Here is a 21,181-nt window from a genome sequence, read left to right as displayed (position 1 = left end):
AAAATGTCTTTAAAAAAACCTCTGAACATTTTATATTATATTGAAATTCTAAAAATAATTATTTACTATTCATGGATATATCTTACATAAGTCAAAAACTGACACACCGGGAAAACACAATTTAAGATTTCCACTCCGTTGTGGTTTTGAGAAATTTATATTTCTATTGTGAATATAAGGGTGAATTGGCTCTAAAAGATAGTGATATGATAATGTTGGTACCTTTTAAAAGCATCAGATTATTTTGTTTTATATATTCGATGACGCAACGCAAAAAGTAAACCTAGAGTTTTTTGTGTAGAGTTGTCATTAAGCTTTTTTATTCCAGTTTTTTTAGCATTCCCTTGTCGATGTCGTTTTCTCCCCGAAAATTTTTACTTCACACGCAATGTTAATAAATCTCTAGTAAGTTAAAAAGAATTTTGAACATTTCAATTAAATAATAAAACAATCCCTTTGTTCTGCACGTCACTGGAAAAGACCCTTACACCAACTATCCCCGTACGACACAGAACTGAGGTGGGAAATTACACATTTACGTTTCGTTACGGTTTTATCTCTCCAAAAACTAATTTCAGTAAAATACCCAGCAATTATTTAATAATAAAATACATTGTTGGCCCTGTGAAAATTCCTTATTAAAAAGTTTATCAAGAGTTCTATTATTAGAGTGTTAATGTTACCAGCACATAATTTTCACTATTACGGCATTACGAATTAATTGAAAAAATGCCACTTTCCATTGCAAAATATCGACCATTTGATACTTTACAAATATATAATATTATGTAAGTAAAGTCTGTTTTTTTTTTTTTTTAGAATTATTAATAACCATGGCCTTGCTTTTTCGTACAAGGTGGTTGTTAGTAATTTTGAACAATCACAAACACCCAGGCTTTGAGAAAAACACATTTAATGTTTTTGTCATGACCGGGAATCGAACCCAGAACTCTCGGGTGGGAGGCCAGCGCCTTACCCACTGCACCACGAGAGCCGCCAAGTAAAGTCTGTTGCAAATTACAATACGAGAAAACACCATATGAAATAAAGCATGTTATGTATGATGTTCATACATAAATGTATGTTATTTGTAGGTTAAACGTCTATACGGAAATGGGGTAACTCAGTAATACCAACTAGATACCAAGTGAATTGGACGATAGACATCTGTGCACCGCAATGTAGAGTAATTGCAGTTGAACGACCTTATCATTGTGTCATCCCCTAGCGGAGGTCGGCCAACATCAAGGCAATCTTAGCTTTGTCATCTGCTACCCGAAACACTTCAGTAGAGCTGCACTCGTACCAATCACGAAGTTTCTTAAGCCACGAAATGCGACATCATCCTCTGCTACGCTTACCATTGATCTTTCCTTGAATGACAAGTTGGGGAATGCTGTACTTTTGTCCTCTCATAGTGTTCACGAGATACTGTAGTTTCCTGGTTTTGATACTACACAGATCTTTTCGGTCCTTTCCCATTCGATTAAGAACTTGAACATTTGTCACCTGGTCAGTCCAAGGAATTTTGAGGATGCGTTTATACAGCCACATCTCGAAAGCTTCAACTCTCCGTGACATCTTTTCGTTCAGCGTACTTCCATACCAAAGAAACAACATAACATCGTACAATGCACAGTCTCAAACCTAGGTTAGGGCTTGCGCAGACAGAGCGCGGTCAGGCGGTCTGCGTTCCGCGTTCGGAGTTCGGCGTTCTTTGTACTGTATGGACTTCATACTGTATGGGTACACAGCCGGCGGTCAGACCGCGCCGGTCAATTGGAACGCTAGAGTTCTAGAGTTCTATGCCCGGAATTACAAAGAACGCCGTACCTCCCGTCCAGTCCCGTCATAGGAATTTGAGCAGTCACACAACATAGAGCGAAACCACACGGGGGAGTGAGTACGCAACAGCGGTGCTTTCTCACTTCTACTCCTAGTCGGAATATAGCGGTCTCGCATTATGCAGCGCTTGTGTCAGTACAACATTTGTAAACAAATGGAACGCTTATTGTTGACCGCCACCTGTCTGCTGTCCCTAAACGTTAGCGGTCAACGGTCGGTTGAACGCAGAACTCCGACCGCTCTCTGTCTGCGCAAGCCCTTAAGGTCTTGATTGAAAAGAAGGCGCTTCATATTGAGAAAATTGAACGACCAAGTAAGCATAAGAACATTATAATATTATCAAGTATCTTCCTAAAAGTCTATAGTGGTTTATGGTTATTGACAATACTATTTTGTTGGTGTGTTTTTACATTCCAATATTGTACAAAATCCACTATCCAAGATTTCATGGGAGTTTAATCCAAATTTTATAGTAAAATAATTACAAAGCAGTCACATTATTCAATTCCTTTTCATGTATAGGTATTTGTATATTAGTATCTGATAATTATATTAGTGGTTTGAAAACCTCACATTTACTTATTGATCACATGCATTCATTTCTTTCCCCAGAAACTCAATTTTATTAATTTATTAGTCAGTAAATGAGGTAGATATTAATTAATACTGTCCGCGCAGTGCTCCAATAAAACGTTCGCACCGCATACGTTACACAAAGTATGCACACAAGAAATGTGCAATAACAAAGGACCCTGCAACGGACCAGACTTCATTCTTCACGCTACCGTTCCCTGTTTCTCTTTTAAACGTGAAACAAAATAAAACCACCTGGGGTCCAATGAACCCCACAAGCGTATTGTATGTTGTGGCATATATGCAGCCTTCGAGGAAATTTACGAGATGTGATATGTACACACGACGCAGTTCCGAGATGGTTTTTTGCACTTGTATACAGAAACTGCCTTTGCACCAAATAAAATAAAATGTGGGGTATTTTTAGACTCCCTTGGATCATATAGAGTTAAAGACAATTAGCACTTCGTTTAAATTTAAATTAATATTTCTTTCGTTACACTTTTGCATTTAATTTTAACGTCCGATTAATTAATTTAGAATCACCCTATTACGCTTCATTATCGTATTTTTTTTTTTTTTTTTAATAATAACCATACCCTTGCTTTTTCGTACAAGGTGGTTGTGTGGGTTAGTTGCATTGATGTGGGGCTAATTAGGTGCCTCCATTTATATCTTTAATTTTCTTTATGGCCAGGATTAAATATTTTGTGTAGTATTCTTGTGTTGTTCTATTGCTTAGTGCTTCGTGAGGCTTTTGGAGGTCAATTTCGTGATTATGTTGTCTACATCGAGTCCTGAGAGTCCATCGCTCCCTTTCTATTATAGGGCAGTCGTTGATGACATGCCACACAGTTTGAGATGTGTTGCCGTCACATGGACAACAGTCGTCATCCCTCAATTTAAATCTTTTTAGATAAGCTCGCACCGATCCGTGGCCTGTTAGTATCTGTGTGAGTTCGTGTGATATTTTTAAGTTCCTGGCAAGAGTGATGGCACAGTTTATGTTTGGAATAAATTTCTGCGTTATTGATCCTGTGGCGGATGTTGTGTATCTGTGGTTCCATAGCTCTATGGTATCTTCGTTTAGTTTTTGTTTTGCGTAACTCAGAGGGAAGTGTGTACAGGTTAAAGGTCTTTTGTCTGTTGTGGCTTGTTTAACGTATTTATCAGCTTCCTCGTTTTCGGCTATCCCTGTGTGACTTCTTATCCAGAAGAATCTGGGGTTTCATTATCGTATTATAGGACTACCACAAGGTCGTGCCTTTACGCTGATCCACCGTCATGTCCAGCGCCTTCTGCCATATGAGACATGCATCGCGTCGATCGCTTTTTTAGCATCGCAGTAGGATGGAGAAGGGAGGGTCGGTAACGGCAGCCGAAAAGCCTTGCGACCTAGGGGCGGCAGGTTATATGAAAGTATGGTGAAGCCGGCTAGTATGGCGAAAAAGTATGGTGGGGCGGGCTGGCAATCAATTTGTGGCAAAATTTGAACGTTAACATTATATTATATGGGTACGTTATAATTAACAAAGTAAATCCTCTGTGATGCCCTGATTTTTTTTATCGCGTCGCTATGTTTCGTAAGTTATCGGCTATTGATGGCCTGCTTCATTCAGCTGAATGAGAAAGCCAATTCCTTGTCCCTCTTTTAATTTAATACCTCTATGCTTGCGACTGTGCCAGAAGACTTCAGGAAATCTGAGTAAATTAAAATATATTTTTTTTAATATTTAGTATCAACATATTGACAGCAGATGAGGTTATAACTATCTTAACAAGTCGTCGCTTTAGGATTTGTTTCCCGAATAGACCAAATGTCAATTTTTCAGGAGACGAAAAACAAATTTCATTGTCGTATATTGAAATATCAGTAGATGTATCAATCATTCTTTCTACACTGTATGATTGCAACATTATCTAAGAATAGATTCCAAGAATAATATACTGGTATAAATCAGTAAATGCACAGAAAATGCGTTTTATTTACAAGTACTCGTTGTGGATATTCGGGAAATTTTTAGCGCTCTCTCAGAATAATGGATATTCGGGACAAAACAAGGACGTTCGGGACTTAAGACCGTAGCGTATTGCTGCACGGCCCACGGATTACTGAGTGGTCAAAAAGTACGCACCTCAAATGTTATATTTATTTACACGATAATTGTTAATGATTACTTTTACTATTTAAATACCTAATGATCGTAATAACCCAAGTTCATAGGTAATAATAACATGCGGCATTCGCTTTTTTAGGTTTTTTTCGTAATAAGTAATAAAATAGTTTTTAATAATCTTTTTTTATTATTCAACGAATAATTCACAAGATTTAAGAATGTACCATTCTAATCATTGAACATACATTATTTTGAAAATCACTTCTGAGAAAATATATTATAACCAATAGAAAAAATCTTTTTGAAAAAAGTAAGACACCCGGCAGGAATCGTCCCTGCATCTCCTGGGTTTACGATCCAGTCCACGAATTATCCACTATGCTACGAGGTGACATACTTATGACGACAAACTTTAACTATTGGCCTTTTAATACCTGCTCATCAGTATTCTTCAAAATCAAGCGACTATCGGCGATCGGTTTTTGTTTATTAAATAAAAGTAGGTATCTACTACTTCAATTACTAACCGACGTCACGGATTTCTCCAATATTTTATGATGGTACTTATTCGTACTTGCTAACAATTTTATATTAATACTTTTTCCAAAAAAAAAAAAAACTATGTATATAATATATCTGTATATTATTATATCTATATATTTCTATAATTAACAATTAAACTTATTACAAACCACCAAATAAATATTATATACCTATTTACTATTGGAATGACAGCACAAAATAATAGCATCTATAAATTAATTACCATTGGCTGCTAATATTAGGTAGATACCAATATCCTAAGTATATAATATTCACCAAATAAATAATTACTAACATACATATTAAATTAAATTAACTATCAGCGCATTCAAAAATAAATAATAGCATCGCCTTTATTTTCATAGAAATACCTAGATTAAAAGTAAAATAAAGATAAACAATGTTTGATTAAAAATAATTTGAAATAATAATTATTTTTTACGTCATAGTAGTTGCCGGGTCATACTGTAGAATTCATATAACCGTTGGGATTTTGTGTCATTTATCAAAACAAAATGCAGTTATTTAGGTTAAAATACTCACTTCCATAACTCTACTGTAAGTTCAGGGCGAACTGGTGATGTATCAGCTATGAATGATCTCTTCAAATTTGACGAATTCACTATTAAAACAATAGTAACTTTAAAAACAATATCAATAAGACGAAATTTGAAAGAGGATTCCAGACGGCCGAAAAATATGAAAGTGGGCGTGATTGTTTTAGAGCTAGACAGCGTGAATGTGGGAGCGAGATGCACGGCGTCAGCTCGGTTTGATTGGCTAAAAGTCATATTCGGGAAATAAAAACTCAGCCAGAGATTTATTTCGACCGAAATTAACTTGGATATTCAGGTACGAATAGTTGGACATTCGGGAGAACAACACGGAGTAATTGTAACTTAACATGGCGTATTCGGGTTTTTCAAAAAAATATCTCTGTTCCTAGATAAAAATATATTGTTTTTATAAATGATTTCGGTAGAGTTCGATAAAAGAAATTGAACTGCATTAAAATGTCGATTTCGACAAAATGGATATTCGGGAAACAAATCCTATAGCGACGAAGTGTTAATGAAAAGTCATTCTTTACTGATATGATACTGGTACCATAAACTGACTTGATATTAAATGCATAATAGTAACACAAATGTGCACTGTTTACACATAATAATGAGGTACTAATTTCCGTAGTAGTGTTATAGCTCCGCAGTTTTGAGCCTATCTTTGTACTCTTATCATGTATTAATAAGCATGCATAATGAATGGCTTAGAATGGATCTGATAAAGATTTGCTTTATCGCACCATTGTCCTTACTTATCTTTTCGTCTGGGATAAAATGCATCTTTATCGCTTATTGTTTCAACCTTCAATCTAACTGGTATTGTTTTATATGTAGGTATCCACTTTTCTTATCAAACTAAATGTCTGAGAATGCTATGCGTAATATTAATGTTTGTATTATATAGAATCAAAATAGCTTTTCAGTGCAGTTTTAACTCAACCTTAAAGAAGGACGCATCGACTGCCTTCAATCACTGGATCAAATCAGACTATTAACAAGTTATTGTCTAAAACACAATCTATTATATATATATATATATATTACCTTTTAGCCAGTTTAAATATAAAAGGTTTTTATATGAAGTTGATCCCGCCGTTCCATAACAGTCTGTAGTGGCTGACACTTTAATACTTTAGTAAATATGTCTAACGATCTAAAGGGCCAATGGCAGTAGTGTAGTTTAACACTAGTGTATTTTGTAGTAATAGAAGTGAAACAATCACAAACACGCAGGTTTTGAGAAAATCGAGCCCGGAACTCTTGGATGAAAGTCCAGCGCTTTACTTACTGTATCACGAGAGCCGTTCGATGTTGGTCGATTACAACACAGCCTTGAGAATCGAGTTATAGAAATGTAAAAAAACATGCACACTCAGTTATGATATTATAATATGATTTTCATTGAGATTTTGAAGGGGAAGCGTAAATCATTCATATTTTTATTTCTTTACCCAACATACGTCAAAACCATTTTCAAATTACCACGTTTTCATATCACTTGACTCACGACCATGAGGAGGAGCGGAGTGGGTTTCACGATGATTTCCATTGCTGCTACCATGAATTTTTGTGTATAATTGTCCCAAGTAGATGAATCACAAAATAAACTGCGTAAATATATTATATTATGCAGATGAATCCAATACATCAAATACCAAGTTACGGAGGTGAGGATTGGGTACCATGACCGCTTCCAGGTCTGGCTCTATGCTTTTTCGTATATACTTCTGTCTCAGATAGAAGAATCACAGAAGAAACTGCGTCCCTCATATTCTGTATAAGAAAAGGTTACCAGCATACGGTATATTACCCCATTAAGTATTTCTCGCAATGTAAAAATTAATGTGTCTATAATAAATTCATTAAGTCATCATAAATAACAATAGGTTCCATGTAATCCCAAAAAGTACATAACCGACAAGCGGTATGCTGTCTATATGTATATCTTCAAGAGAGCTTGGTTCAGGAGCCGGGCCTCCAACAGCGTCTCATTACACACCAATCAATCAGTGGCCTTATATAAACTCGATTGGTTTATTATTTGAAAATCCTGATAATTATGATTGTATAATTCAAATAAATAAATCTATTTTGTCCCTATGTTATTTGTGTTTGGCAATAGCTCATTTTCCGGCACGCTTTCGGCATATTTACGTTTGTCTATTACCCCCCAGTTAATTATTAAAATCAATTTCATCCAGGGGTAATAAACACGGCATCGATCCGTGTACGACTCTCGTCAAATCCGAGGTGCAGCCAAGCGCACGAGGGTGGGGAAGCTGCAAAACCGGCGCACTTCCGGCGGGCAGGGGTCGCCAGGTCCGGCGCACGTGCCGAGCCGCGAATTACCAAGGCTTTGTTGTCACACGCGGGGGGAATGTAATGAGATTTATTCGGCGGCCACCCGGACCCCGCTTTGCCACCCCTGGAGGCTTACCGCACCGCACCCCCTCTGAGTCGCAAACAGTGTTTGGTCGAGCCCGACGTCGGGCACATGAGGACTGAATCAAATTAAATGGTTTTTTTCTGTGTGATAAAACCCGGACGGCTCCGTGGGTAACTGGTCAGTATATTATTATATTCCTAAATATGCCTAAACAAAAAATATATAACTAAATATATTAAATTCAATATACATAATATTATGTGCTTTTTCAATGTTTACATAATTTTAACAACCACCTGAAAAACATACACAGCAATCCGTGATCTTTATTTTTAAATTATTGATAAAGCATGAGAGAAAACATAATAATAATATGAAAACTTGTCAGAGAGAGCGAGACACAGAGAAACCATAATGCCATAGGCGTATAAACGCAAATTCTAAATTTGAAAAATCGAAGAAATCATTGACATGGAAGAAAACAAATGACAATCTCATTATATTTTGACAGATGCTTACAGTGTTGTAATAATAGCATACCGTGTGATTAAAATGTCAAAGATGTTGTGTGATATTTGATGTGAGATTTAATGGTAATTAGAATGGGGTAATCCTGCTGTAACCTACTATAATCATAGTACAACATAGGCAATAGGTGAGGAAGAACCATCAGCTAAGCATTGCCGCTTGAAAAATTAAAAATTTCAGCGATGGTGTACTCGGAAAAGTCAGGAGACTGTCTAAAAGGCTCCACTAGGCTAATGCAGCAACTCATAGATAAATAATTGAGTCTGAACACCAAACGGAGACAAGACAATAAGATATAACATATACGTAAACTGATATGGTACTTACTGCTATCTGGTAATATTTTCAAATCTATAATAAATGTGTTAATAATTGGTAAAGCTTGCACATTGTTTTTTCAAAAATATTATGTTTCTGAAGCAATCCAAATGATGTATATTCAACAACGGAAGCCATATTCTTTAATCTTGTTTATGAATGTGGAAGGGATTATAATGTTTTATTATTTCTACCATAACCTCAATCGAATATAAAACGCTTGTTGAAGCTTAACAATGACAATAAGAGGTCAGTTTTGATACTGAATAGTAGATCACAGCCTATTTGAAGTTGGATATGCCCAATGTATTTTACATGTTCTATCTCTTTTTAATACAGTTTTATAACTTCAGTTCCACATTATTTTATTTTTAAACTAGTTTTTTTTAAATCGAAAACTACACTTGCAATTATTTATTATTAGACAAAATTGGCAATTGTGCCGCAGAGGTGGGCACGAGCTTTTATAAAAAAAAATAATTCGAAAACAGTTTATTCCATATAGACAATTTTATAGTAATATAGACAAGACCTTTTTCTGTCGGCGCATCGGCTTTTTGATCCAATAATCGTTAATTGAAAATTTGAAATTTTCATACATTTTGATACACCATTATCACAAACTAAGATTATATTATGAGGTAATATTAGGTTGGGGTAGATTAGATTAGGTTGGGTTATGTTACGTTAAGCTAGGTTAGGTTAGGTTAGGCTTGGTTTGGTCTAAAAAGAAGTTCTGCGGCACATTTACCACAGAATTTTCCCGGATATAATTTTTAAATTTTAAACGCATAAAATCGAGCCCGGCTACTGTTAAATAGTTATGTGAATCAATTTTTAAGGAGGTATATAATTTTATTGTGTTTTAATTTAATGCATAAAAAAATAATAGGTACAAGTATGATAACTGGAAACCAGGCGGGAACAGTGGTTATTATTTTCATAGACGATTTTAGCAAAATTCATAAATTCAAGAATGATATCCTAACCTAACAAGTAATCCAGTATTTTGGCTATTATCAAAATTTGTTTGACACTGGCTTCCACTAAATAGGCAAGAACCAAAAAATAAATACTGTGTATCCTATTCTATATTGTATTAATTTGCAAATACATGAGCATTTCATGTCTAAAATTTTAGGCCCATTTTTCTTCTAATCATGTTGTATTATGGTAGTTTAATTTATTAAGATGTATATATTATATCCATTTTTTTCCTAGAATGTGAATTCTACATTAAGTAACTATATATATATATATATATATATGTTCGCCCGTTATTTTTTTACCCTGAAAAATCTAGCAGAAAAATATGCTAATGAAAGTCTTATTCTCATGAAGGGCCATCTAAATTACGGCAAAAATAAATTCCCGCCGAAAAACTTTAATTACGAGTTAACACAGACATTATAATGTGGGCTCACTTTTGTAATTCATTTTTACATCATAATAAAAATTAAAAAGCGCAGAACGTCGACGGGGGGCGCAATAAATAATAATCTTAAAAGGGAAAAAGTCTTCCTTGGCCAGTCCTCCCACCCCCCCCCCCCTTACCCGAATCCTTCGACCGCATTTTTACCACATTATTTCACGTGCAATGGGGTCCCCTAATGAAAAAGTTTACAAAACACAGCAACGGGGGGCAACGCTTTGTCTAAAGTCCCCACGAGACTTATAAAAATACACGTGGAAACTGTTTCTCTAACACCATGTGCCTAAGGTAATGAGATTTTTTGATTTAAATTTAAAAAATAGAAATTTATTGGAGTCAATAGAACCCTATACGAACCCGAACCAGTTGACAATATCTGATATTATGATTTATATTTTAAATATTAAAAAAATACAATTATTTAAAAGTACTTACCAAAAAATTAAGGGTACACGCCAAAAACAGGCTCATCGCATTTCTTCATTTTTGATATTTAAATGTCAATTTTTTCAAAAGAGAAAGCGCTCATTTTAAAACTACCAAAATCGATTTCATTGCTTCATAAATGAAGGGTGAAGAAAGTGTAGTCAAGGCAAAAATCAGCTCATTGTGTATGAAACTGCACAAAAACGTAGGATATGTTTTTATTATTTTTTTTCACTTTTATTATATTTAAAATTATATACGAAATCTATATATCTATAAATCCTTTTAATTAATATTAAACCCATTTTCCAACCAATAACGATTTCATTCTTCTTTTTGCTCTCCTGCACAATAATCATTTTGTCGATGAGCCCGTTACTAGATCAAATGCAAATTGAAAAACGATATTATTCATATTTTTGACAAGCCACGGATTCGTATCTGATCATCAGATCTATCAACTAGACCAGGGGTCGGCAAACTCTTGGAACAAAAGAGCCAAATATGAGTATCACAACGGTTAAAAAAAAATTCGAGAGCCATACATATATTTTTATAAATATGATTTATTTCATTTAATGTTATTGTTTATTTATCAAGTGAAGAAGATTTTGTGAATAAAACTAACGCAAATATAAGTTTTTTTATTGTTGAAATTATAAATATATTTTTTACAGAAAATGAGTTACATCCATGTAACTTGTAGTTTTCAATTTTAGGCGCGACTCTAAATTCCCATCGGTTATTTGGCTTATCTAAATGCTATTTATATTATTCATGTTTGAAAATGATTGTTCACATACACATTATGTAGACTCGAATATGAGTTCTAAAAGCTATACCATGTATTAAAAATCGTAGTATCTACCTTATTATGTAATCTTTTAGAGCGCTCCGCTGAGTTGTGAAATTAAATTGCATTTTTCTCTCTCCAAATCCTCAATTTTGGTGGCAAGACCTAAAAATTTAGAGCTACATAACTCTTTGCTTGTTAAATCCACAAAAAAATCTATTTCAAAGTGCTCGTGTCAATATGAAATGGAGAAAAATTTGATTTGTCGACTTTTGCAATGGGCGGATTTAAAACGATAACAATCATACCTTTTTTGTAAAAAAAAATGTGAATTGGGAATTTGGCAAAGAGCCGCAAGCCAATACCCAAAGAGCCGCGGTTTGCCGACCCCTGAACTAGACAATCGTGGGTGCTATTAATTATAGTATATTTGCTGTATGAAGTCAGTTACCTAAATAGGACATGTTGTCCTGCTTTGACTGCAATCCAGGGCTCAAAATGGAACGGAACGCACCGGAGCGCAGTTCCGGCTCGTGAAATTTGTAAAATTATCGCTCCGTCTCGTGGAAAAAATATGTTGACCGTCTGAGCTAGATAGGCCATAGAATAGAAAATCTGACACTTATTTTTATAAAATACACATACGATTTGATGACTATGTAAATATCTTCAGAAAATTTGTCGAGCGCTCCGGTTCGTAAACTTTTCCATTTCGAGCGCTGCTGCAATCCAAAATTATTACGATTATAGCAGACCAAACTGCTGGTGTAATTTGAACTTTGTGATTATAAGAGTGGTTCTGAGAAAATATACTAAGATTTGATTGAGTTTTAAAGAGAAAACATTGCCCATTTCTTTAACCAGCTTGCTTTAAAGTCGTTTTCTGTGTGACCTCACCGTTTCACTTGATTCGTATTGTATTATTCACGACGGTGTGTCACTAGTGACGAGAGAAAGAAAGGATGTAGGATGTAACGCGCTTTAAACTGAGGCGTAGAGGTCTACATGAAGACCAAAACCTAATAATTTTTACGGCGAATGATAACTCAAGTATTTCTCAGCATTAAACATTATGCATTTGTTAAATTTTAAGAATATGGTAAATTACCGCCAATTTTGATATTTCATAGTAGATCACAGCCTATTAAAAGTAAAACACTTCTAAGACATAGGACTCATTGACAACTATAATATTTACCAATACAATTCCTTTTTGCTAGTTACAGAATCGAGCTGCGAGCCTATATAATGAGAAACGAACGCTCTACCATCAAAGTCATTGTGGCCACGTCAATAATTATAATATCCTATAAAATGGGTGCGAAATGATCACGTGTCATGAAAATGAGACTTCGCTGGATCGGCGACATGCACAGATGAGATACCAGCAAGTTCTCCCAAGGTGCAGAACTAACCTGCTGTTGATGATCCCAATTGGGAGGACAATAACTCTGTTCAACTGTTCAAATGTATATTCCACCTACGTGAGAATGAGTAAAGGTGAGCGTTGCTTTATAGATTCTTAAAATAAGGTCCACTTAGCTCATTCGGTGTACTTCCATGCTTTATAATTTTTGTACCTATTTACTCTGTATAGATCCTGTTTTTGTGATACTGCATATAATAACATATTTCTTTCTTCTTTACACTGCTTTAATACAATTTCTTTGTTCTTTTTTTAAATACATATCATATTGTTGTGGACGGCTTAAATTTATAATTTGTAATGTTCACTGTCTAAAATTTTAAAATAAAAATAAATGAAACAATTGAAAAGGGCGGGCTATGTACGCTACCGTCGAGGGCAAGAGAAGACCTGCACGGCCGAAACTGAGATGGCTGAAAAGCGTCACAGGAGATTTATAAATGCTCGGTCTAAGGCCATCCTTCCACGGCGCAACTGAAATCTGATGGAACTGGTTTGTGAAGGAACTCATAAACTGACCAATGTGATGCTTCGCACACGGCGCTACTGAAGCCCAGTTGAAATAATAATCACATAACCTCAAACTATCAAACTGGACTGTCAGCTGTGTTGTACAAAAATTGACAATACGCGCGCTGCAGCGTTTACAATTATGTTATTTTAATTTTCCGATTAATATTTACTTTTGACGTCTCTGGTTGTTTTGGTTTTTACGATATGACGCTAGCGGCTTTACGAAGTGCTACCAATTTTGGTAAGAAAATATGATTTTTCACCGAAATCTAATGATGTTGGTACTACTGTTTTACGGTGACTGGAAACTTCAGAGACCGCGCGACTAGCATGTCGCATCTCTTCGCGACCGTTTTGAAGCTGAGAGATTCCAGTCTCGCCGTCAGCGAGCCGCCATTGAAATACATTAGCTAGATACTGGCTGGAATTTTAGTTTCAGTTTCGACGGACATAAGTTGCGCCGTGGGAGGATGGCCTAAGCCTAAGCAACTGGAGAGTGTCGGCGCTGGATCGTCCAGGATAGAGGAAGTTTTTGAAGCAGGCTAAGGCCCGCCAAGGGTCATAGTGCCATACATGATGATAAAATGACAAATAAAGTCAAAAAGGTTGTACATCAATATTTTATATACATTGCACTGTTGCACTGTCAATCTGTTGAATTTAAGCTATATAATATAGGATGACCAAACTTATCATTATCTTAAAATGTATTGTTACATTTCCGTGTCTTTATTAAGAGTAAACTATTACCTAAAATTGTAATTACAAAATTAGTTCCATTTTGTTTTTATTACATTATTCTAAGCCTCGCTGTGTAGTTCACTAGTAAAGGGGGTTAGGAGCTAAGGATAACCAGTGGTCACGTCCTTTACCCATTGTATGTGTTCACAACATCACTGCGTTTTTTGGGCAGTTCCCCGATCCGTCCAATAGAGCGTTTCAATCTAAACTGCCGAAAAGATTTCTGTTGTTTTTTTGATTAGGCAACAGTCCGCCATTGTCTGTGGCCAAACGATCGTGGTTCGGCTTTTGTTAGGCTTTGTTCGTCACGCCGGAAGTACGGGCTGTGTCCGAAAATCGCATGAGATTGCTAATCGATTACCCCGCCAGGCGGCTTTCCATGAGCGATTCCATTTCCGGTACAATGCACTGATGATTCTCAAATGGCGCGAACAGCAACGTCAGACGTATTGTATTTTAATTAGTTGAGAAAGTAGAACTTTACTTATCAACATATTATTTTATCTGTCGCATTACGTGTCTGGCACGTTAGATATCCATAGATTTGAATGAACCTTTATCTTGTGAAAGGTGATTAACAATAGTAATTTTTGACAAATATCCCAAATTATAAGCAAGGACAATGGATGATAAAATTTAAACAGAATTACTCTTTACAATTAAAATCATATTATTACTCTCTGAGTTTCCCGTTATGCCCTGATCTTGCGTAGCAATTTTTGTCGTTCAACTGTATTTTGAAAGTCAATTGATAAGTCTTAGTGGGACCCATATTTCAAAAAAATTTACTTAACCTGTCAGTTGAATTGAATGAAGTCATTTCTACTTTTATCGAGTCAACTAGTTGGCTAGGTGGTAACAACTAGCATCAGCACGTACCACATGTTTATTTCATTTGAAGTCATCTTGATTACAAATATATGGTAACATTCCTTTCGATGTCTTGTTCAACATTCAATAGACAGTTGATTGACAAAAGTTGCCTCGTAAGAACACGGCCTAAGATGACTCGCTATCACAATGCAACACCGCCAGAAGTCAAACGTCAAACGAGTGGATTCATATATTGATAGTACCTATATTTTGGTCACCCGCCGAAAATAAGCCAGAACCGGCGTTTGACAACCAAATATTTGGACTTAGCTGCAAAATTTACAATATGATGTTTTATTTATGTTATGTAAAAACTAGCTCTAGCGTATTCGTGCACCTCCGCCGGAGACAGCTTCACATATATTAAGAGAAGGCCATCGACGAGCGGGATTGAGAGACGTTTTAACATTGTCACTTGGCCGGTTACCTGCGACACTCGGACTTTTATCTTCATGAGACATCTCGTCAGCTTCATTCTGAATAACCCTGTATAGTCTCCAGGTGGTGAACGGGATTAAGTATACATAATGTGAGATGCTAGTATACACGACAAGTCATAGTAAAAGTTCTGGAAGTGATCGCACGATCCACTCCTCACTCTCATAACCTCGTGTGGGTGCGTCAATTTCGTACGCGGTCAAATAGATATTCTTAGTCGACTTCGAGCCGATCAAATATTACGGGTGTTTCTTGGTTGTTATCTTCCCTCCATGATATGTGACCAAAAAGCTAGATCATAGGGAAATCATGTAGAATTGAGCCATTGTCAATAATATGCATGTTGCTATACAGGAAAAAGAACCACTTTAGTGGATCACACGGGTTTTTTACTGACATATATTATGCTCTGGTATTGCAGAATGCCAAAATGGGTAGAGCCTACTTGCGGAGAAGGCGGCTTCCCGGCAGTGAAATCATCACTATTTGATTTTAAAATAAATGCCGTTCTCCGTAACAATGTGTTCATAATTGGAGCCACAAAGCAGCCTCCTGACTTTTTTTTCTACCATGTCCGATCCTTATAAGATCATATGGGCCTCCACGGAGTGGAGGTTTGTATTAACAGATTTTGTTTTTGCTAGAAATGGATGTCAGCCACTTGCTCAACCTTTTAGGTCCATAAACTCTAACTCATACACAAATTGAAAAACAATATGTGTACTTGCCAGACCCAGTATATAAACCTGTGACCCACGACGCTATAGGCCAACACTTAAGCAGGGTTTAATTGAATTTAAAAAAAATACTAACATCATCTGCAGATTGCACTCTTAGTTCAATGAAAACAATTAAATATGTATGACTGACAAAGTTTAGCGTGCACCACTTATATCGGTTCCCCACAGCCTAAGCGCACCCTTCGCCAGTAACCGTATATTATTTAAACGTTTTAGCGGGACATGGCATCCTTTAAACAGTAAAGATAAATGATTTTATATTTTTTCATGGAATAGTAAAGATGGATCATTTGAGAACGAGACCTCAACTGCTGAATGTTGAAAACAGTTATGTAACATTTGCAATCGCATATTTAACTTTGAAGTCCATTTATTCAGCTTGGTTACTGGCCTCCTGACTAGGATACTGATTCAATCCATATCAATAAGTAGACACAAATACATTAAAGGAAAATTGAAATAGGTACTTACAATTGATCATAAAACAAAAATAATAGCAACAGTATTTTTAAAGGTATTACTGCACAATGCAAATACTTACTGAATGAGTATTTCGACACGTACGTAACTATATAATATTATTATCCTCACACCCTAGGCAAACCAGACACAGTAAAATTGCACCCAAAAGCTCATTGTGAAAAGCTCCATTCTTTTTGGCGCATTATTATACTTGTTTGTAATATAATTTTGCCTCATACCACGTGTCACTAATGCCGGGCATATTATAGTTGGACAGCGATTACGGAGGCCGTTTATTATTTAGCGATACACTATCGTATTTGTCACATTTCACAACAAGGATCATAATTGAGATCGGTTTCATTCTTTAACACTGACATTGTCAACTAAAGAAGATAAATCGGTTGAAAATGTTATAAATCCAAAGAATAACATAAGTATGTGGTTCACTCACGATTCTGTAAAAAAAAAATAATGATATTCCCCTCCCGGGCCAGACGATCGGTGAGGGTAGTTTTTTTTTTGTATTTTACCACGTTTTTCTTAGCTCGTATTCTTGTTTGCCCGGTGGTTGTTTATCCAGTACAAATCTTGCAATCGATTTTAAACTAACTTCCCGACTAGCTAGACATTTGAAACTTTTAGAATATATCAGAACACGATGCTAATGCATTCTTTTAATTAGAATTGAATTCATCTTCAGTTAATTCTGTTTTGTATGAAAAGTTATTTCGGAAGAAATCCGTAATCTAATCCACTATTATTGGTTGCTAATATATACGTGCGTTACTATGGAAATCAAAATGACATTTCAGTATTCAATATTTGTTTGTTTGTTGCAAAATAGCATAAAAATGATTTGTTGACAATTGCCTTATTTGTCCTAAATTATTAATACATAGAATTGTCAAGTTTATATGATTCAACAGAAAATTTAAAAATGTGGTATATAAAAAGTTCTTTTTATCTTGTAATTATTTTTAAGGTTACACTATAGATGAAATTATAAAAGTGATTACATAAGTGATGATGATAATCTTCTTCCTCGTCATTTTTTTTTCGATTATGTTTCAGATCGTCACCTTGAAGAGAGAATCGACAAAAACATTAACGTGTGGCAAAGACAGGCACTACTCTACACAACCTTACGTGAGCTATTATATTAACACAGTTTAATTACTAAGTCTTATCATCGCTCCGGATCCTTCAAAACATACCTTAATGTATATCATAATTTTCTGAAGGGGCAGATGCAATTTTTGCTATTGTGAAGGAAATACAGCGTGTCCCGCATTTATTTGTAACAATTAAGAACAATTTAATAGGATAAAGAAAACTGGAGCACCATTGTCTATTATTATCGCTATTTTGGGGGAAGGGGAGGGTTTATGGTTTATGTGACAATAAACAGACACTAAAATTTGATTTATCTTAATTGGGGCACGATTTATTAGAGATGTTTTTATATCGTAAAACTGTGTAAGTATGTATGACATAGTTAAATATTTTATGGTCAATTATAAGTTTTATTAATTTAATGAAGATCCGTGGCACTCATAAATTGTGTACAATCATCTGGAGCATTCAATATTTCTTTAAATATTCTCACGGTATGCCTAAGAGACAAGACGGCGCGGATGGTACAAACGGACTATAATTATGACTGTTGGTCCACGTTGAATGCGACAGGTTGCAATGATTCATAGATGACCACCCATAGCTATAGCTGCTGCAGGCTAGGAGTTCATCGCTAGACGCAAAGTGTGGAGTGTCTTGGTATATTTAGGGTATATTCCCGGAAAAGTGCGATGGTCCTCGGGGTAAATGCGGACGTCCCGCCGCATTAAACATTCAATAATAAACTATTAAGATTAATTTTCGAAATTTAACTGACATTTACGTGGTGCCATTATAATAGCCCATTATTATGCCCACGGTGGCCACGCGGCATAAGTGTCGGACTATCATGCCGTGGGTCCCAGGTTCGAATCCTGGGTCTGGCAAGTACACATATTGTTTTTCAATATGTGTGTGGGTCAGGGTATGGACCTAATAGGTTGAGCAAGTGGCTGACATCCATTTCTCGTAAAAAAACAAAATCTGTTAATACAAACCTCTACTCTGTGGAGGCCCATATGATCCTATTAGGATCGGACATGGTCGAAGAATTATAATAGTTTTGAAAAAACGTTATTTTTGTTAATTATACGTTGAGTTCTTTACGCTGACAGCTATTTCGGGTTATAACCCATGTTTGGAACGGTCGACTATAACTCCGAAGATGGGTTTGTAGACCGAAATGGCTATCAAAGTAAATGACTTATATTAATATTAATACTATCGACCGACGTATCCGGAAATTTATACGTAAACAGTTCAACGTAGAACACTTATTCGTGCGCCGCAGTACGTGAAACATGAGTTCGTGCAACACTTAATCAAATGACGAGTGTTTCGTTGAACATTTCACCGTGGAATACATTTTGTACGTATTCTACAACATGTGGCGCTAGTTTGCTGTTCCAATTAGATTATCGACCGAAGGTACTTGATGAAATTTGCATTTAAATTCTAATGGATTTAAGTTTTGTACTATTCTATTTGAGTAACTCCACTCAAATGGAATAGCACAAAACTTAAATCCTAGGGGTGGCATGGTATATGAAAGTATGGTGAAGCCGGCAAGTATGGCGAAAAGGTATGGTGAAACAGGTTGGTAATCAATTTGCGGCAAAATTTCTACGTTAACATTATTTTATATGGGTACGTTATAATGACAAAAGTAAATCCTCCGTGATGCCCTGCATTTTTTTTATCGCGTCGCCATTTCTCGTGAGTTATCGGCTGTTGTCGGCATGCTTCATTCAGTTCTATGAGGAAGCCAAATCGTTACCTATCTCTACTTTTAATACATCTATGCTTAAATCCATTAGAATGTAAATGACTCAATTAAAATAGAATTAACAAAAATAACTTTGTTTCAAAACCAATAAATAAAATAATTCATCTTTCTGCTAATAGGTATTTGGTTCTTCTGTGTCAAAAGTTTGCCGACCTAGAAAAACATAAGAAGAATGGTGAACGACAGGAACTCTTGGAGGCGCCGTCCAATATTCACTACCTAAAGAACAGACATGGCCAAAGAAGAAGAAGAAATATCTCATCTGGAACGCCGTTTCAATGATCAATCATAATCATTTCTTTAGTGTACTAAGGCCCGCAGTTTTACCGGAAGTGCCCATCCGGCAATATGATAAACTTCCGGCGTCTCGGCCGTAAAGCCTCCCCAATACGCGGCCGCAGATTGCTCGGCCATTTTTCGATAGTTACCGTTATTATAAATGCTATATTGTTGGAAATTTGGTATTCGCGCTGCGACTTCCGCCCCCCTAATTCCACCGTTTGTTTGCACGGCACTGCTCAACAGCCACCCGACCCCCTCCAAATAGTCATTGCCGGGAAACGGGAGCCATTCATTACGTACAGCGCTATTGAATTTTGATATTTTTCTATGGCCAATTTGCATTCTGTCGAAGATTCTTATTCCTGCAATTTTTTTAATTTGAATTATTTTTATTGCAGTTAAATTTCATGCAAATTTTAAATGAATGCAATTATTTTTTACTGCAAATGACAAGCGCAACTAAGTCATTTATTTCTGTGAAATTATTATAATATTTAAATCCTTCTTCTTATTGTGCCATCCCCTAGCGACGGTCGGCCACCATCAAGGCGATCTTATCTTTGTCATCTGCTACCTGGAACAGTTCAGTGGAGCTGCACTAGTACCAATCACGGAGGTTCTTAAGCCACGAAATGCGGCGCCGTCCTCTGCTACGCTTCCCATTGATCTTTCCTAGAATGACAAGTTGGGGAATGCTGTATTTTTGTCCTCTCATAATATGGCCGAGGTACTGTAGTTTCCTGGTTTTGATACTACGTAGGACTTCTCGGTCCTTCCCCATTCGATTGAGAACTTCAACATTTGTCACCCGGTCAGTCCAAGGAATTTTGAGGATGCGTCTATACAGCTACATCTCGTAAGCTTCAAGTTTCCGTAACATCTCTTGGTTAAGAATTTTAAATCCTTCTTAAGTAATGCAATATGCTCATAAAATAAAATTATGTCTTATAGTATATACCTGAGCTAAGTTAATTGGCACATCTTTCCGTTGATGCACAACTAAAACTTTTTATTACAGATGGCAGACGTGGAAATCCGAGACTTTCCGGGGACCATGAAAAACTAGACCAGAAGAGATACGCTTCTTATTTTCTGCATTGATGTAATAAAAATAATCAAAATTATAAACGTTGACAAATAAAAATGATGCATCTCTTTCAGATCCAGTGATTGCAGTCATATAAGTTAGGATAAGTATATTAAATTGGCGGCTCTCGTGGTGCAGTGCGTAAGGCGTTGGCCTTCCATCCCAGAGCTCTAGATTCGATTCGCAGTGAGGT

General features: G+C 36.0%; 1 protein-coding gene across 1 annotated transcript in view; it reads right to left on the bottom strand.

The window, feature by feature from the left end:
• LOC147071207 (pancreatic triacylglycerol lipase-like) overlaps nt 1–20,033 on the bottom strand; it is a 114,844-nt gene extending 94,811 nt beyond the window's left edge. Inside the window, exon 1 of the mRNA XM_085948518.1 lies at nt 19,947–20,033. Coding sequence (XP_085804644.1) covers nt 19,947–20,033 — 87 coding nt within the window. The remainder of the gene's footprint in view (nt 1–19,946) is intronic.
• Between the last annotated feature and the right edge of the window lie 1,148 nt (nt 20,034–21,181).

The sequence above is a fragment of the Rhyacophila brunnea genome, unplaced genomic scaffold, assembly GCF_057557595.1.
Source record: "Rhyacophila brunnea isolate RB1 unplaced genomic scaffold, BYU_Rbru_1.0 scaffold_20, whole genome shotgun sequence".
NCBI lineage: Eukaryota > Metazoa > Arthropoda > Insecta > Trichoptera > Rhyacophilidae > Rhyacophila > Rhyacophila brunnea.
Note: the sequence above shows the minus strand (reverse complement) of the source record. Positions and strands in the feature narration are given on the sequence as shown.